Source organism: Nilaparvata lugens, chromosome 8 (assembly GCF_014356525.2).
Source record: "Nilaparvata lugens isolate BPH chromosome 8, ASM1435652v1, whole genome shotgun sequence".
Classification (NCBI taxonomy): Eukaryota; Metazoa; Arthropoda; class Insecta; order Hemiptera; family Delphacidae; genus Nilaparvata; species Nilaparvata lugens.
Window position 1 is genome coordinate 28,198,847 of NC_052511.1, and position 20,600 is coordinate 28,219,446.

The 20,600-nt window shown below is 36.0% G+C and overlaps 1 protein-coding gene across 6 annotated transcripts; it reads right to left on the bottom strand.

The window, feature by feature from the left end:
• Window positions 1–127: 127 nt before the first annotated feature.
• LOC111056277 lies at window positions 128–17,332 on the bottom strand. 6 transcript variants are annotated; one of them, XM_039434429.1, is made up of 5 exons: window positions 17,285–17,332; window positions 7,066–7,178; window positions 5,903–6,121; window positions 3,379–3,487; window positions 128–523 (listed from the first exon to the last, which is right to left on the bottom strand). In XM_039434429.1, the coding sequence occupies exons 1-5, from the start codon at window positions 17,315–17,317 to the stop codon at window positions 413–415; spliced, it is 585 nt and encodes a 194-aa protein (XP_039290363.1). In that variant the 5' UTR covers window positions 17,318–17,332; the 3' UTR covers window positions 128–412. The 6 variants fall into 6 exon arrangements, with proteins under 6 accessions (XP_039290363.1, XP_022199314.2, XP_022199313.2 ...); XM_039434430.1 differs by lacking the exon at window positions 17,285–17,332 and adding an exon at window positions 16,256–16,276 and having other exon boundaries at window positions 141–523; XM_022343622.2 differs by lacking the exons at window positions 7,066–7,178; window positions 17,285–17,332 and adding an exon at window positions 16,495–16,618.
• Window positions 17,333–20,600: the final 3,268 nt, after the last annotated feature.

Consider the following 20,600-nt stretch of genomic DNA (forward strand, 5'->3'; position numbering starts at 1 on the left):
ATCATGTGTAACGGACTTATGAAATGTAATACATATAAGGCAGTGTGTGAAGGCAGTGAATGGACAGTGTGTGTACTGTACTTAGTAGATAATGTGTATGTGCTTGGAATATAATGAAACTAGATTGTTGGTTATATTGGTACTCCCATTTATAATACATTATGCTCTATCAATACACATCACATGTTCTGTTAAAATTATTTGTTGAATTTTGGAACGAATTCGTAGTTTTTGAATTGCACTGAAGTCAGCCATATACGGAATTAAACTCTTGAAAAACTGCAGATCAGGATTGTTATCCATGTCAACATCATTGTTGACAATTTTTCTTTTACGTTTTTTAACCTTCATGGACTCTGCCACACTAGATTTGCCATCGGCAATGACATCCACTTGCACCTGTATGGGATGATCAGGGTCCATGGGTTCTCCAACAAGTGATGTGCTTGACATATTTATATCTGGGTGCTTGCTCTTGATGTGACGGGTTAGATTTCCTGTGGAGCCACCAGCACAGCTTAACCTTAAAATGGAATAAAAATGAATTTTTTTCCCAAAAATATAATAACACAAAACAATACAGTATCGCAGAGCAAAACATCATAAAAATATACATGTACAGAACAGAACAAATTATACAGAAAATACAGAATAATGTTCATTAATCCCTGTGAGACCTGCAGAGGTGTGAAAACCTGTGCACAGATTTAGAAATAAAAAAGAACAGAGAAACAGAAAGAACTATTTGGGAAAAGATAAATAATTATTATTATGCTAGATATCGATTGGATATTGATTTATTAGTTATATTTCAGATTTATTAGATAAAAATATTAGTTGAAATGAAAGAAGAAAATAAGAGGAAAGAGACATATTATTCTGTAATGAATATAGTAGTAGGATAAGAATCATAATTAAAAGGAGAAATATTATAAGTCAATAGGAGAAAAAATGATAAAGTCAAGTTTTTCAAACGATTCGAAAAGCAATTGAGGTTGAGAAACATTTAAAAAAAGTTTATACTCTAAAATGTGTTTATCTATATTCTTGAAAACATTATAATTAGTTGCAATATTCATTGCATCACTAGGAAGAATCACGACAACACCGAAGTCATTCAACTGCTAGACAACACTGAACTCACAAGGAGGATGAAGAGAACATAGCCCTTCGAGTTGGTGTAGTGCTAGTGAAGCGAAAAAGATATATTAAATAAATGGGTAGTGAATAATTTAAAGTAGTGAAGTTATACAGAGTGAGCATAAAGTCTTGCCCTGATTTAAAAAATTTAATACAGAATAACCGTTTGACATAATAATTTAAATCTGGCACTGTTACATAGGTTAGTTTTAGTAGTTTTTTTTGACCAATAGATGGCGCTAGTGCTCCTAAACAATGACGCTGTCTGTTAGTTCACGTTAGTTGCGGTCAAAATGGCGTCGAAGCAGGAAAAAGCACAATGTGTGCTTTGGTTTCACGAAACGAAATCGCCCATCAGTGTTCAGCATAATTTTTGGGCTTCTTATGGATGCAGCCCTCCTGATGTTAAATCAATAAAGCGATGGTATGACAGGTTCAAAGAAACAGGCAGCGTTGAAGATCTTCCTAGAAGTGGTAGGCCTAGTGTGAGTGAAGCAACTGTTGATCGTGTTCGGCAATCATTTCAATGGAGTCCATCTAAATCAACTCATCAAGCATCACATGAACTTCAAATACCGCAAGCAAGTGTTGTGAAAATTCTTCATAAAAGGCTTAGGTTGCATGCTTATAAAGTGCAAATCGTGCAGGCCTTGCAACCCAATGATTTGCTGAGACGTGCAGAATTCACAACTGAGATTCTCAACAGGATTGATGGCGCTAACGATTACAAAATCGCATATGTTTTACAGATGAATCCACCTTTCATGTCAGTGGAATGGTAAATAGGCATAATGTCCGTATATGGGGATCAGAGAATCCACATGCTACTGTACAGTTACAGGGAGACAGTGAAAAACTTAATGTTTGGTGCGGCCTAATGCACAACAAGGTTTTTGGGCCGTTTTTCTTCACGGAAAAAACCATTAGCGCTAACATTTACTTAGAAGTGTTGCAACAGTTCATTGCACCACAGTTAGAAGATTATCAACCATGGATAATTTTCCAGCAAGATGGAGCACCCCCCTACTGGGCTTTGATAGTGCATAATTTCCTAGATGAAACATTTCCGGATCGGTGGATTGGAAGGGATCCAACACCTGCTCTCCAGACATTACTCCCCTTGACTATTTTTTATGGAGATATATCAAGGACAGAGTCTTCGCCACACCAGTAGCTGACATCGACGAATTGAAGGCTACGATACAAGCTGCTGTGGGTACTGTGACGGAACACATGTTACAAAACACCTGGCGAGAACTGGAATACCGCTTCGACATTCTCCAGGCTACCAAGGGGGCTCACATTGAAGTTTACTAATGTAAGTGATATTAAAAAAAAACTAATAACACTAACCTATGTAACAGCGCCAGATATAAATTGATATGTCAAACGGTTATTCTGTAATACATTTTTTAAATCAGGGCAAGGCTTTATGCTCACTCTGTAGATTGGAACTGTAGGCTTCACTGGAAGACTTTAGCAATAAAAAATTAATATTTTAGGATAAGAAATAAGAGAACAGAATTAATGGTTAGTCCTAACGACTAGTTTTAAAAGAAATTATTAAAAAAAGGAAGAAAATTGACGAATTTATTTGCTACAAATAAGGATAAGGATACCGTAAGGCTTTTGGAATATAGTTGTCTTACAGTTAAAACTTTAAAATTGTTAAAAAGATCGTTACTGGGGTACAATCTGGGTTTGGCTGATATAGCTTTAATTAGGAACTTCTAAATGACAAATAATTTATTAAAATGAAGGTTTCTGGCTTCCCCCCTCATGCAATTATTCTCCATATTGCAGAACTGATTCGCCATAGGCAAAATAAACCAGCCGAGCAATGTTTGTTTTTCTAATCATGCCAATGTTGTATATAGAATTTATAAATTAAGAACCTTAGCCTACGACACAAGCTATCAATATGTGCATCCCACCTAAGTGTTGGTCAATAACAATACCTAGAAACTTTTTATTTTATACACCTTTTATCATGGGGCAGTCACAGATGCCATTGGCATTCAACAAACTACAAGAATGAATTTTAAGTCATCAAAATTTTTCGGAAGACCCGACTCATTGGACAAGAAATATACATAAATATTTTTTCAAGGGTTTTAGAAGTTTAAGGTTAAAGTGTGATTTTCTAGATAGTTTTTAATTTTTCCTTTTCACAGATGACATTCATGTTCTTCCAGGAATTAGCAGTGAAAACAAGAGTGGTATCACTATTTCTATTACCTTGAAGAACAGTATTTGCATTTTCCTCCATTTCCTTCTACTCGATCGAAATGCAGCCACACAGTACTTCTTACAGTACTTCTTTTTTTGGTCGGCATTGAAAATAGGACTGAAACAAAAAAAGACAATTGAATCTACTAGTAGTTCTGTGAATAGTAGACATTGTACATATTTTCAAAATTAAGAACAAATGAAGATTTAAAAATATTTACAATATTAATAGAACATATTCAGCTTCCTGACTCACATGATTCTGTGAGAGGTTGAAATCAAATAAAAGAAAAGTTGGGAGTTGAAAGTTAAAATTGAAATGGAAAAGTTGAAAGTTGAATTGTGACTTTGAAAAAATAAATTCCAAAAAATTCAAAATTTTGAAAATGTGAATTATGAATTGGACCGCCTTGGGGTGCTGAGAAGAATGAACCTAATTTAATTCTGATCCAATCGAGTGTTAGAAAGTTAGTGATTTTAAAGGTAAATTTTCCAAGTGAATTATTATTATTTTTGTTATTCATGGCGCTTAGTTGTAGCTTCATTGAAACTCCCACACATGCAGCCTGTCACATTACATAAATATGCTGCATAATAAGAAGATTGGTTTTATTCGAATCATTTTTTCAATATGGTAATTTTCTTATAGCCTATATATGTCCAAACTACCAGATAAGGTCCTCATCCCCTCTTCAACACTATAGGGACAACTCTTTAATAGTATAATACTATCACATACACCCTGAGTAGCTTCAGAGATGGGTGATTGATACCCAGGTGTTGCTCCTGGATGACTTAGCTCAGTCGTAATGTGGGCGGGGAAAGGAGGCAAGTCGAAGTTCCTCTTCTTCCTTCTTTGTGCCTTAGCTGGCGTGGACAGCACCTCCTGGTGCTTCTGACGGCATGAAGGTCGCTCTCTACTCTGATGACACCACTTCGAGGTAATTTTGTATTGGCCTTACGGCCTCGTTTCCGCTCCAGTATAGTAGGAAGAGGAAGGATAGACAGGAGGGACGGCAGCCAACGGGCCGCTGTGCCCTGGGAGGATGGAAGGATAGGAACGGCAGCCAACGGGCCGCTGTGCCCTGGGAGGATGGATGGATAGGGACGGCAGCCAACGGGCCGCTGTGCCCTGGGGGGGATGGAAGGATAGGGACGGCAGCCAACGGGCCGCTGTGCCCTGGGAGAATGGAAGGATAGGGACGGCAGCCAACGGGCCGCTGTGCCCTGGGAGAATGGAAGGATAGGGACGGCAGCCAACGGGCCACTGTGCCCTGGGAGAATGGAAGGATAGGGACGGCAGCCAACGGGCCGCTGTGCCCTGGGAGGATGAGAGGATAGGGACAGCAGCCAACGGGCCGCTGTGCCCTGGGAGGATGGATGGATAGGGACGGCCGCTGTGCCCTGGGAGGATGAGAGGAGAGGGACGGCAGCCAACGGGCCGCTGTACCAGGACAGGAGGTCAGGGATGTACGGCAGCCAACGGGCCACTGTACAAGGACAGGAGGTCAGGGACGTACGGCAGCCAATGGGCCGCTGTAGAGGAGAGGAAGGTTGGGAGCGGAATGCTGTGGTCTGGCGCTCGTCCGGCGTTTATATACTCGATGCGCAGAAGATGGTGTGCCATCAGTACCCTCCTTATCCCTGCAGTCAGCTAGCTTGCTGATAGCCGAGCGTCTTTCAATTATATTAATTATCATTTGGCAATATTTTTCTGTCACAATTTTACTTTGTGACATACCTATTTTATTTTTGAATACTTTCAAATTAATCTCAGTTTTCAACTCGTTTCTCGAAGAGATATATATTTTTATGCCTGAATGTAAGGCTCCCTTCTCATGGGCAAATACAGATTGTTGTTACGCTGAGGAAACCTGTGAATGGGGTCGTTGTCAGTAACATTGCTGTTGATTTCGAAGTATTAACTGAAAAAACATGGAGAAAAGTTGAAATTTTTTCGATTTTTATTTTTCATATTTTTTTCATGGATACAAGTTTCAAAATGGTTGAAATTCGATGAGGAATCCAATGAAACCTATTTCAAGTTCGTAACTTTACTAGTTTTTGAGAGATTGCAAGAAATGTGGTTAGCTTAGGCTTTGTTTGGTTTGGTGGATTATGACTGGTTAGGTCGATCTTTATATTGGGTTAGGCTAGATTCGAAAAGTTTAGTGCTTGGTTAGGCTAGGTTGAATTATATTGAGTTAGGTTTGATTTGGTTAGATAAGGTTCAGTGGCAGCTCGTGGATGTTTCGGTGAGAGGATCAACATGAAAAACATCTCCCCCACAATATTGAAACCAATAACATTTTTATATTTAAGTGAATCAACAGGAGCTATTGAAGAGATTCTCTAATAAGTATTTTTATCTCCTAACCAATCCGACCTAACCAACTCCAATCTAATCTTACATAAACTAACCAATCTAAACCGATAATAACCAATGAGACTTTAAACTCTCGAAAAACTGCAGATGAGTATTGTTATCCATGCCAATATGATTGTTGTCAATTTTTCTTTTACGTTTTTTAACCTCCATGGACTCTGCCACACCAGATTCGCCATCGGCAATGAGATCCACTTCCATCTGAATAGGATGATCGGGGTCTCCCATGGGTTCTCCACAAGTGAGTTGCTTGACTTATTTCTATCAATACATCTCATTTCTCTCTCCAGTTGTAGAAGCACTGATGGGTGCTTGTTATTGATGTGACGGGTTAGATTTCCTGTGGAGCCACCAGCACAGCTTAACCTTGAAATGGAATGAAAATGAAATTTATTTCCCAAGAATACAAAAATACACAAAACAATACAGTATCACAGAGCAAAACATCATAAAAATATACACGTACAGACCAGAACAAGCATACAGAAAATACTAGTAGGGTCACATTATATGCTGATGATACAACAATAATGTTCAACAACAACAGTCTCAATGATCTGGAGGTGGAAGCAAATCTACCGACAAATTCATTTGTATAGTATTATAATGGGTCATTATTGTCAGTGAACCCTAAAAAAATTAAGTGCCTTCAATTTGATTTCAAACATTGTGTATTTGAACCATTAATTAGCACTGGTGACTATTGTGGAGAATGTGACAGAGTCGAGTCTGTTGGGGCTGATTGTGGATAAGGATCTCTCATGGAATGCCCATTCTGACAGGCTGGCGAACAGAATCAGTAGTAGATTATTTGTTCTGCAAAACATAGTCAAGTGTGTACCCCCTGAGACAGGAAAAACATAATATTTCGCACTCATTTATTCACATTTTGCATATAGAATTGAGCTCTGAGGTAATACGTCTCTGCAGAACATAAATAAGATATTCATTGTGCAGAAGCATGCTATTTTAGTGGGATTGGGGTTCAATCATCCTAGTCGAGATTATTTTAAAAGGCTGTGCATACTCAATGTACCTTGTATTTTTACTTTCCTTGCCCTATTATATTACCATAGGTAAGGAAAGTATTACTTTCCACAAAACAATTCAGGTTACCCTAATTTCATGTTTTCTATACGTTTCAAGGTTCGTGTGTGTGTGTGTGTGTGTGTGTGTGTGTGTGTGGTGTGTGTGTGTGTGTGTGGTGTGTGTGTGTGTGTGTGTGTGTGTGAGGATCCGACAATAAGGAATTCAATAGAATTCAATTCAAAATTGCGGAAGAAATTGTGGATAACAAAAATCAATATTAGAGGCAAATTGAAGGAGCACCAATGGGATCATCTCTCTCTCCAGCCATAGCAAACTTATTCATGACACATTTTGAAGAAGAAGCCTTGAACAAAGCTATTTCCATACCGAGCATCTGGAAAAGATATGTTGATGATATTTTCATAATTTGGCCTCATGGTGAAGAAAAACTATTGGAATTTCTACTGCAGCTAAATGAAATACACCCTAAAATCCAGTTCACACTAGAAATAGAAAAAGAGTCATCTTTACCCTTTTTGGACGTTCTATTGATGAGACAAACCGATGGAAGTTTGAACTATTCAGTATACAGAAAATCCACTCACACTAACAGGTACTTACAACGTACACACGTACGTTTGCCTCGGGTGAGCATATGTGTATGGGCTTGCATTCGCACGTGTGGACACTGTTCGCTGAGGCATGTGGGCGAACCGGAACCCTGTCGGTATTTTGGCGTGCTCAAAGGCGCCTCGGGCGAGCATTGAATGTACGTGTGGACGCGATTTTGCCATACGGGTGAGGCAAAACGTAAACATTGAAGGCATCATAACCTAATTCCAATGAATTAGGTTAATGAATGACAAATCAAATTGTGATCCAATAACTAATTGTAAATTGTAGGATTTTTGTAATTTTGTAGGATATGTGGATTGTCAAATATTTAAATAGAAACATGCATGGAGTATATAATTCGTATCATGATTAACAAATTTAGAACTGCATAATTTAAGTGAAAAAAGCTTCTCTACAGGGTTCCTACAAGAAAGTATAGCTCAAATATTATTTTACTGTGGCTATCAAATTATCTTGTGTTTGTTTCATGTTATCAGTCAGAGTTGTTAATTAAAATTGTAATCTCCAATATGATATTATACGTTTTAGATAGCTAGGCTATCCATAGAGAGATTTATTCAAACTTTGAACTAGTATTCCCTTGAAGGTAAATCTTGAAGCTAATCTTTTGGAGAATCTTGTTTTGTCATGTGTATGAGCAGAGTTAGTTCAAAATGGGCAGCAATTTAGTATTTGATTCAATTTATGGCTAATTTCCTTAAAGAAGACTGTCAATTTTGTGAGACAGTGTTAAGTGCTTTGATTAGGTCATCAAAACTTCTGGAATTATTGTAGAATTTTTCTTTTTTTTGAGATTCAGAATAGATATTGGAAACCAACAAATGAATCGCCTAATGCCAAGAATCTCAAAGTTAGAGCCAATCGTTCTTGTGGAGTTATTGCTTCCCTCATGATGATATCATTTTTTGTTTAGATAACTAGTTGAATTAGATTCAGTATATTAACAAGATAATGTTTTGACAACCTAAGAAAGTTTGAATTGTCAATATTATGTCATGTAGCAATTTATTTCCTTACTTCAACCTACAATCGTTCAACCCACCAACATCGTTTGTCAAGTTTTATTTTTGATTTTATTATATAAGTCATTGAAATAAAATGATACTGCTGCAATTTGTGATAACTATCTTCAATGATGGAATGACGCCATTGTTGTCATGTTGTGGAACTTGTGGAAAATCTACATCTACCATGTCTTCGTGTCGTCTGCAAATCAGATAGCTTTTTGAATGCTGAGGCATACGTGGATCGCGTCCACAAGGACGTACAGTGAATGTTGAGGCATATGTACATACGATTGTTCGCGCGAATCTGTACGGACGTGTGTACAAGGCTTTAGCCTAGCCTACAAATGAGAGCATAGCCTAGAAGTAAGAGGACTGCATGATAAGATACATTTTAATTTATCTAGAAGTAAACTCAGATTATTTATATACCTATTTTATTTCTTTTCTCACTCGTAATACATGACCTGAAAACAGGATTTTTCAATACATAACATACTGCATCTCCAAACCATAAGCCCAAAGCTAGGCACAACTTGTTTTTTCTGCCAAAATACGGTGATCACTACTTTGATCCGAGGAAACTTACGATATATCAGCAAGGTGCCTCATTAAATGTTACAGTGTTTCAAATTTGTTTGAAGCTAGAAGGATAAACAAAAAAATGAAACCATTTTCGCAGAATAAATCTAAACTAACCTCAAAGTTGACACCAAAAGCAACTCAGTTTGGAGATAGAAGAACAGAACAAACATAACGTAAAATAGCAACACCAGTATCCCAACAAAAAGTAAATAGAGTAAAGGAAAATGGAGTGACAAATGACTTTTGTAATGTATGTAAATCCCCAGTTTTAAAAGATGACAAAGCAGTCGCCTGCGACTGTGATGAGAATAAATGGAACCCCATAAAATGTGTAGGAATATCAGACTGTGATGATATTGAATCATCATATGACTAGTGTTTTTCTTCTTATGTTTCTGTTATCAGATGTTGAACTATTTATTCTAATTTTGAATCTGTTATGAATCCATTACTGATCAATAAAGCCTAGAATGCAGAGGTTTTTCATTACAATTTATTGATCAGTAATCTAAAATCATCAAATCAATTCATCTTATCAAATACGAGTCAATCAATTTCTATTCTCTATTTCACAATTTCTATTCAACAACAAATGTATAATCTTCAAATCTTTTCTGGAAACGAAAACTGAAAATTCGCGTTACGATGGACAAATTTTTGAAACCAGACAAGTTTGATGGTGATCCGAATTCTCCAACAGCTCTACAAGAATGGAACTTCTGGCTAAAGACTTTTGAGAATTTCATCGCATCTTTTGACGAAGAAGACATCGATGATGAAAGTAAGTTGCGGTTGCTTACCAACTTTCTATCTCATTCTGTTTATCAAACAATTGCCGACAAAAATTCATATACTTCGGCTATTGACGCACTAAAATCTGCATATGTAAAACCAATAAATGAAATATTCGCTAGACATAAATTGGCAACTAGAAAACAGTCTTCAGATGAGACAATTGACCAATATAACCAAGCTTTACAACAACTGAGTAAGAATTGTGGGTTTGCAGATGTTGATTCTGAAACACATAGGAAAACATACATTCGTGATTCATTTATCCGGGGCCTCAGCTCTCATCAGATAAGACTGAGACTTTTGGAGTTTGACAAGCTAACTCTTGATGAAGCTATTGAAAAAGCACGTGCCTTGGAATCTGCCAGAAATCAATCAGCTTCTTACTCTTCTGAAATAACTCTTAATGCCACTTCAAATAATTCTTCAGAAAATTCATGTAAAGAAACAAATTTGTCAGCTGTAAAAACTGGAAGCTCAAGTTTTCAAAAATGTTATTTTTGTGGTCGTCGGCGACATAAAACACGTCAGCAGTGCCCTGCACTAAATGACTCATGCGAAAAATGCCAGAAAATAGGTCATTGGAAAAATGTCTGCAAATCTACTAAACCTTCTTCATCTTCGGCGCTTATTGCAGCCTCTACTGTTCTTGAAAATGCTACAGTACAAGCTCAGGTAAACAACATTCCTACTTCTGCTTTGATAGATACAGGAAGCTCTGAGACATTTATTTCACACTGTTTTGCTAAAAAATGTGGACTTGAAATGTACCCTACAACTGGTGAAGTGTCCATGGCTTCAACATCACTAAGAAAGAACATTTGCTTTTATTGTGTAGCTCATTTAGAATTTTCAGGTCAACATTACCCCAAAACAAAATTCAGTGTATTGCCTGATTTGTGTGCTAATGTTATTGTAGGACATGACTTACTTAATCAACACTCTGAACTTAGAGTTTCATTTGGAGGAACTAAACCCCCATTGACTATCAATTATCTGGCTCCAGCAAAGATAGAACCTCCACCACTTTTTGAGTTTTTAACTAAAGACATTAAACCTATAATTACTAAATCCCGAAAGCATTCTCTTGAAAAACACTAGTCATATGATGATTCAATACATTCTTTCCTTTTGAAGACACTAGTTTCATGGAGAAAGAAATTGAGAAACTGCTAGATGATGGAATTATTGAAGAAAGCAGGTCTCCCTGGAGAGCTCAAGCATTTGTAGTGAAGAACGAAAATCACAAAAAGCGAATGGTAATAGACTATTCTCAAACTATTAACCGATACACACATCTTGACGCATATCCCCTCCCTAGTCTTGAAGATATTGTTTCTAAGGTCTCAAAAAACTCTGTATTCACCACTATTGACTTGAAAAGCGCTTACCACCAGGTACCCCTACGAGAAAAAGATCGACCTTTCACTGCATTTGAGGCATGTGGCCGTTTGTATCAATTTCGAAGGCTTGCTTTTGGTCTGACAGATGGTGTACCCACTTTTCAGCGAGTCATTGATAATGTTATTAATAATGAAAAACTTGAAAAAACGTATGCATACCTGGATGATGTGACAATATGTGGTAAGAATCAGAAGGAACATGATTTGAATCTCAAAAAATTCTTAGATGCAGTACAAAAATATAATTTCACAATCAATACAGAAAAAAGCAAATATTCACTTACTTCGATAAGCTTGCTTGGCTATAAAATTGAAAATGGGACAATTTCTCCTGACCCTGAACGTCTGAAACCATTGCTCAATCTTCCACCCCCAGATAATAGAAAAGCTCTTGAGCGAACAATTGGAATGTTTGCACACTATTCCAAATGGATATCCAATTATTCAGATAAAGCTAAACGGCTTCTTACAGCAAAGACCTTTCCTTTGACTTCTGAAGCTATAGCTGACTTCAATCAACTCAAAACTGAGATTTCTAAGGCAGTAGTTAGTACAATTGACGACTTTGAACCTTTTGTGGTTGAAACAGATGCATCTGATTTTTCAATTTCAGCTGTCCTATCACAGTGTGGACGTCCAGTAGCATTCTTTTCTCAGAAGCTGAATGATAGTGAGCGTAAACATTCATCCATTGAAAAAGAGGCTTTTGCTATTGTGTGTGCTCTTAAAAAGTGGAGACATTTCTTACTTGGAAGATTCTTCAAAATTATCACTGACCAGCGCTCTGTATCATTCATGTTTGATATGACTCATCAAAATAAAATAAAAAATGAAAAAATACAACGATGGCGATTGGAGATGTCATGCTACAATTACGAAATAATTTACAGACCAGGAAAGGACAACCAAGTAGCAGATGCACTTTCCAGAGTGTGTAATGCAACTCAAACCGATAAATTACACTCCCTACACTGTGACTTGTGTCACCCTGGAGTGACCAGAATGATTCATTGGGTAAGAACTCATAATTTACCCTATTCAGTTGAGGATGTCAGAAAAATGACTTCTTCATGTCAAACATGTAATGCCATAAAACCTCAATTTTTCAAGAAATTGAAATCTACTCTCATAAAGGCGACACATCCATTTGAAAGATTAAGCATGGACTTCAAGGGTCCTCTTCCATCAAAAACTAAAAACAAATATTTGTTGACAATAATTGATGAGTACTCTAGGTTTCCGTTTGCATACCCTTGTCCGAATATGAATTCATCAACTGTAATTCAGTGCCTTGTGAACTTGTTTACCACATTTGGTTTACCTTCTTATGTACATACTGACAATGGAAACTCTTTCAAATCCAGAGAGCTGCAGGAATTCCTTCATAATAGAGGAGTAGCCACTTCCATGTCATCACCTTATAACGCACCAGGAAATGGCCAAATCGAACGAGAAAATGGTACAATTTGGCGCACAGTGTCTCTTACATTGAAGCATAGAAATTTGGATGTATCTGATTGGGAATCTGTGCTCCCAGATTCTCTACATTCTATTCGATCCCTATTGTGCACGGCTACTAATGAGACGCCACATGATAGGATGTTCCGACACTATAGACAATCATCTAATGGTATAGCACTTCCAACCTGGCTTGCCCCTTCAAACAAAGTCCTAATGAAAGTACCTATACGAAGAAGTAAATTCGATCCATTGGTCGAGGAGGTGGATATTCTTCAAATCAACCCACAATATGCCAAGGTACGGCTTAGTGATGGAAGAGAGACAACTGTATCATTGAAAAACCTTGCCCCTCGAGGAGAAGAGAGCATTCAAGAAGATAACGATAAAAATCAAGATGATACAAATGCAGGATCAAGCCTTAGTGATCACGCAGAGCCTGAGAACAATCAAGAAAATTATCATGAAAATCAAGATGAAACAAATACAGGATCCCCCCTCAGTGATGAAGAAGAGCCTCCTGATGGCACCCTGCGAAGATCTTATAGAGAGCGCAAAATGCCTTCTTATTTGAAAGACTATTCATTGAATTCCTAAAGACGGGAAGAATGTGATGATATTGAATCATCATATGACTAGTGTTTTTCTTCTTATGTTTCTGTTATCAGATGTTGAACTATTTATTCTAATTTTGAATCTGTTATGAATCCATTACTGATCAATAAAGCCTAGAATGCAGAGGTTTTTCATTACACAGACGAAAGATATGAACTTATCAAAATTGGTGAGGACAAGGAGTCATGGAAATGTGATATGTGTATGAAGCTGGAGGACTCAAGAAATGATGTACACAGTGACCAAGCTACAACTAGCGCTTACAAACAAATGAAAATTCAAAAGAAAGAATTTGATGAAATTATAAAAATTTTAATGGAGGATATCACATACCTAAAAAATGAAATAAAAATTCTAAAGAGTGATAATATCAGACTGTCCAACATAGTGGCAAGAAAAACAGATACTATTTATAAACTAAACTGGAAAACATAATTTATGATTTTGCACAGGGTATGTACCCAGAACCAACAAGCCAAGCTGGAACCAAAATACGTAAAGATACCATGACACTGGTGAATGGATCTGATGACTGTATAATTAAAAACAAAATGACAAATGCCAACCAAGACAATTTCGACTGAAATTTAAACTCTCGAAGAGACTTACAGAGCCTGATAAGGGCATAGAATCACAAAAAATGCAGTACATAAAACCCTCCACAGAGTGTCCATCACACAAGCACCTGAACCCAGTGCCCTGCTGCTGGGGGACTCAACTCTTCAAGCTGCTGCTGCAATGATAAAGGACAACAACCAATGCAATGTAGAAACCAAAATTTTACCGGGTGGGCAAATACAGGATATTAGCAGATTCCTAGCATATAAAGATTCTCTACCAGAAAAAATAGTAATAAACATAGGATCAAATAACCTAATAAATTATAATACACCCAACCACATTATGCGACCCCTCTGGTACACTATAGAGGCGGGCATGAAAAAACATAAAAAACACAAAATGGTACATAAATGGTATAATGTATAGAAGGGACTTGAGTGATCTACATGTTACAGAGACAAATGAAGCATTTCAATTCATGTGTTTACAACTTGGAGCCTATTTCATTGATACATCACCAGCCTGTGGAAGCAACTGCTACAGACATGACGGGGTAAACAAAAAAGGAGCCGACTGCCTGGCCGGGATACTTATGAAAAATGCAGAATTCCAGAGTAATCCTACAATTATGACGCTAAATGACTGAGCTTGTGGCCTAGATGATACCAAAGTAAAGACAAACACAAAGAATATGACAACCGCAGAGAAGAATATGCAGAACCCAGACACCTCTGATCCAATGGAGAATATAACAACTGCAGAGAATAATATGCAGAACCCAGACACACAAAAAACGACAAAGCACACAAAGAAGACCACTCCCAATGACAGAACCTAATGGGGAGTACTCACCGGACCATGGAATAAAAAGCAACTTATCAAGAAAAACAATAGACAGAAATACAGTAATTTTCTACCTGAATATACAAAGAGGCCTACAAAATAAGATAGAACAATTGATTGTAAAGGTGGAAAAAATAAGACCCCATTTCTTACTAATAGCTGGACACTGATTGAGCAAGGACAGACTAGAGACTACTAATATACCAGTCTACACACTACAAACCGACTTCTCAAGGAAACTTCACATGTGGGGCGGCGTAGCTAAATACTCATCTGACACTCTAGATTACATACAACTAAAAAATTTTGGACACAGACAAATTTTTGGACAGATACAGCTCGATTTTTGGGAATTACACTTGATGCACACCTGACATGGGACAAACACATTGAAAATTTGGTAGGTAAACTATCCTCAGCCCTCTATGCCATCAAACGTATAAAGGACAAAAAAAATGCTCTGATAGCTTACTACTCACTATTTGTATCACATAATATATGGGCTATGGAATAATAGCATGGGGAGCAGCCCTGCAGACCTATATTGTGCAAGTTCTAATTCTCCAAAAGAAAATAATAAGAATAATAAATGGTTTACCACACGATACACACTGCAAACCCTACTTCATACAGGATAGGATCCTCACTGTAATCTCCCTATACATACTTAAAACAATCATGCATATAAAAAAATTCAAACCAGACAAGCCACAAAGAAGAAATATCCACGCGCACAACACAAGAAGAAAAAATGATCTTGAAATTCCCTACAACAGACTACAAAAATCACAAAGGCAACCAGAATCCTCAGGGAGTAAATTTTTCAACTGCCTACCGGATGACCTCAAACAAATTGAATGTTAAAACTAATTCAAAAAGTATCTGACTGAGAACCCTTTGTATTCAATACAAGAATTCATAGAGCTAAGCGCTCAACGGATCTTCCGCTGATACCCTGACCTCACCCTCCTACCTTGACGTGCCCCTGATCTCAATGATATACCGTAGGTGGTAAAAAGAAAAGTAAAAAGAGTGATGTACCTACTAGACGTTTGAAGCCATTAATCTCCAGGAAGCATCTGGTGGAAATGTATTTTGCTATGTTTCATAGCCATGTCAACTATGGACTTCAGTTATGGGGACATGCTCCAGGCTGTAAAGATGTACTGCTCCAGTAGAAGAAAGCTTTAAGGATCCTGGATTTGGAGGGCTACTTGGACCACTGCCGACCAATCTCATGAGCTGAGAATACTCACGATATACAATCAATATATCTGGCCCTCCCTGTTGCACGCAAGGGATAATTTCCACTTGCTCATAAGAAGAGAAGACAGAAACTTCTACAAAACCAGAGGAGAAGCAAAAATAGACATCACTTTCTGTGGGCTGAGTAAGGATTGTTTTCCAATACTAGCCCTGAGGATTTACAACGCCTTACCTGACAGTGTGAAGAACTTAGAGGACAGGAGCTTCAGAACAAAAATCGAAAACTGGTTAATAGAGTCTCCATTCTATTCAGTGGAGGAATACTAAGAACATCAGTTTAGTCGGGTTATAATTAATGTAATACCTACAGGCATTTGACCTTATAGATTCTATTAGATTGAACATAAACAATAATACACATGATTGTGTTTGTCAAGATTCGTTCAGTCTAATAGAATCTATTAGGACGGAAAAATAGCTTTGGTGTAAACGCAGCTTCATAACAAAACGATAAAGAGAGTATAAAATGTATCAAGTCGAACTTTGTATAAATATGAATGTAAAAATTTTACTGTTTTTAATGTACGTGACTATTGTCTATGCTCACCATTGTTTAGCCTGTAAATAATACAAAACAAATAATAGATTAAATTGAGAGTTTGACATCAAACAGATTGATTTGTTGAGGTTAACGTAACCTAGCGGATTGCTACCAACAGACCCAATTGATTTTTCACCCAATCTACAATTTCACCCAATATTTTTGAATCTTGAAAAAGATGTGAAACCACTTCATCTAATAAAGCCTTTATATCTGACTTTTTCAATTTTTTCATTAATCTCGAGAGCCTTGAGTTTTTCTAGAAAAATCAATCTCTATGAAATTGAAGATTTCCAATAAATTGAGTGGTTGTGCAGGATTTTACCATTTTTGGTTTCAGAGCTACAAATTTCAAAAAGGGGTATTTTTTAAGGGTTTTTCATAATTATTCAATCCTCCAACTTCTACCCTATATAACTTGGATATTCCTCTATCAATGATTAATCACACATCACGTGAAAGAACAATCACATAAGATAGCAATGTAACTCACTCTTCATCTCTAGCACCATCATCATCAAGCTCATACTAGACTTTAAATATCAATGTTAAATACATTGTCTGGAATAAATCGAAATTTCTTGAAAAAATAGGAGAATCCCTCTTTGAGTGTATTTCAACCCATATTCCCATAGAAAAGAAAATGGCCAATTTATATATTCAAAACTGTGTATCTCGGTAACACTAAATGATGAAAAATGGTAATTGGTCTTGATTTGAAGAACAGAATCTCCTCTTTCATGTGAGGTACATGATTTTTGTAAATTATAATTAGTGGACAATTGTTTTTACATACACTACAATTAAAATTTGATGATTTCACAGACATGATGGCTACACGTGTTCACTCATTCACAATGGCTGCCGACTGTACATGCTCATATGTTCACTGGTTCACAAAAACAAAGTAACATTTATTTTTCCAAGTAGCAGGTAACAAACTGCTTCAACGAATGTGTTACTCAAACAGATACTACGCTTGCGCAGTAGAAAGGAGCAGTTCTACAGCGAGCCTCGCCTAGTAGAGTCCCGTGATAAGCAGCTTCTCTTTGTCTCAGATACAGAGTAACGGCCAGCAACGGTCACAGTTATGACATAGTTATTTAAAAGTATTCTTTGAGTATCTATAGTGAGGTCCATTACAATGGAGGGTGTGATTTGCAATGATGTTGCTATCCTTGTGTATCATTCAACAAAGCAGATGGTGCTATCTCTTTCACGCATTGCAAGGTTGCCACATCGTTTATCAACAATGTAGAAATTCAACTAATTGACAAAATAGGGTTAAGGATTAGGTTTCATTTAAATTATATTTAATAATGTTTCATAAGGATACGTTAGGTTTTTGCTTTGAAATTGCAATATGCTAGAAAGGGCTAGGGTGCAGGTGGAATTATGGTTCTCGATATTTCAAAGGTGAAAAGATAGGTTAGGGGGTTGGGATTTTGCTTTGAAATTGCAATATGCTGGAAGGGGTTATGGATTTTTACAAAAAGTTATGTTTATTAATGTTTTAAATATGAAAGGGGAGGTTAGGGGGTTAGGTTTTTGCTTTGAAATGACAATATGCTGACTTAGCTATGGTGTTTTTCAACATTAGTTAAATAACAACCGTTATATTCTATTAATTATATTATTGAAAGGTAATCTTACTTTTATTGAATGGAATGATGATAATATATTGATTATTATATCGAATTTAATGATAAATCATAATTATTGAATGATAATAATCATAATCAAAATCGAATGACGATTTGCTCCAGTTACAGTGCTCGGTAACCATCATCAAAAAGAACGTTACATTCAAAGAACTGACTGAATGGAACGGGGAAAAACTGTTACTAACGCATGCGCGATACGGTGCTGTCAGACCGAGAGTGGTTTGTGTTACGAATTGAACACAGGGGACTCTAAACTAACTGGAATGGACTAGCAACACAAAAAAAAAGTGAGGCAGCTGGTAAAGATAGGCAACCCGCATTGCTGTGGGATTCGTTCATTTTGTTACGCATTGGCTCTTACGGGAGAATGCATTGCACAGTCTCAATTTCTATTTTATTTCTATATTGTATGTCTTATTCCACGGAAGCGTTATTTTTCCTTTATTAAGCAGTTCATTGTTAACTTTTTGAGAGCAAAAATAATGAAATAGGTTGAATATTAATAAAGAAAAGAATTTTAATATTTGTGACTGCAGTAGTTTTAGTATTGTCAACTTTTCACAAGCATGGGAATAACTTTGGGTCAGATTTAAGAGAAGCGTATTATTTATTTATTTTTATTTATTCAACAAGGACAAATATAAACTGTCATGAAATTATTGGGAATGAAAAAACAGGCTCATAGTCCAATCTCACATTTTTCACAATAAAAGTAGGTAAATAAAATAAATTATGATGATTCAATAACACAGGATTATTAAATTATGTAATGATAGCAATATACTAGGTATTCTGATAACATTTCAAATCAGTGTGGGAGTTTCAGAAATGATGCAAAGAAATCTATGAAGAAACATTATATCAATAATTGATATAATACAATTATTGTATTATAATTATGACCATATGATAAGCAAACAGTAAAATATGCTAAATAATAATTATTTTATAATTATAAATTATATAAACAATAATACACATATAATAATTACACACATAAAATTATTTTATAATTGTACATTGAACGATCATTAAATTTATTTGAAATGGGAAGATTTCAAAAATTAATTACAATTCAGCTGATAGCAATATCATATTTTTCAAAATAAAAGTAGGTACCTAAAATAAATTATGTCATCTCATGATGATAACACAGAATTATTTATCATTATTGTAAAGCTGTGTTTACACAAAATTCATTAAATGTTTATTTTTTCATACTTATAGATTCTATTGGATTATAGTATTATACTATTAGATTCTATTAGTATTATATGCTGCTACTTACACTAAATTTATATTATACATAAAATGTATGATACGCCTACCTACATAATATACTGTATACAAATTATGATAAATATACTATATTTATTTAATGCTGATGCTTAACACCAAATTTATATCCATAAATTACATCATACATAGAATGTGTGATAGAATGAATGATAGTCTTTGTAGGGAAACATTCACAATTTCTGCATCAGATATTATTCATTCTGTTTTGAATAAGGATTAATTTGTTCTTCAACTATGTTTTTTATTTTAGATGCTATAAAGTAGGCCGAAATTTTCAATAAACATAGAAACTATCACAGTACGGTATAACTTACTAGGAATATAACCAAATTTGTTGTTTTATTTTTGGTCAAATAAACTGATCAATATAGAAAGAAGTATTGGAAATGTATGTAAAACAAAAATATTTCTTCAAATTAATTAACAGAATAAAAATGTTTGACTTACCTGTGAAATGATATTTCATTTCCTTTAACATGCCCATTCTTGCATCCAAATGCAACACAATACATCTCCATTTTTCGGTCGTATTTTTATTCAATTCTACGCATTTCACGACAAATACATCACAATATTTAAGAGAAAAGGTTGTGATCTAATACTAATAGCCCTAATACTCATTCAAGTCCGTTTTTAAACTTTAAAAATGAAAAATCGTACTCAAGAGCTGCAACAGCCTGCTTGAATGTATCAGTACGAGAGAGAAGGGAATCCCACACGGTATGCCTGTCTCACTCACTCCGCCTTACACACTTTTGGTTGTAGCTAAGCATTGGACAGCCCGTTCCAGTTAGTTTAGAGTTCACTGATTGAACATGGGCAGCCATGACAGAGAGAGGCAAAAGCGGCGGAAAATTTTAATGGCCCTATTAATTGATATAATGGAAACTTGCATAAAATACAAGGTGCAAATCAGTTATATTCAATAAATACTACATTGTATTTTCATTGAACATTTTAAATATATGTATTACAGTTGTTATACATCCATAAAATTAATTGTTTGAATTGCTTTACTTGAAGCCTTTGTGAAATTAATGTAGCCGCCAAAGTTACAGTGTTAATACTGCTTAGCCGTACAAGTGCTCTACTATTAGCCCAGTCAATAAAGGTTTTTTCGATCCGAAAATTAAATAAAAGCTGAATCTT

Bases quoted from the DNA above. Each gene is read 5' to 3' on its own strand.
- LOC111056277 (XM_039434429.1), bottom strand. From the start codon at position 17,317: ATGTCTGTGAAATCATCAAATTTTAATTGTAGT. The intron at 7,179-17,284 runs GTATGTAAAAAC...TATCTTTTCCAG, and splicing joins CATCAAATTTTAATTGTAGT to ATGCTCGGTATGGAAATAGC. The intron at 3,488-5,902 runs GTTAAAAAACGT...TTTTTGTTTCAG, and splicing joins GTGTGGCAGAGTCCATGGAG to TCCTATTTTCAATGCCGACC.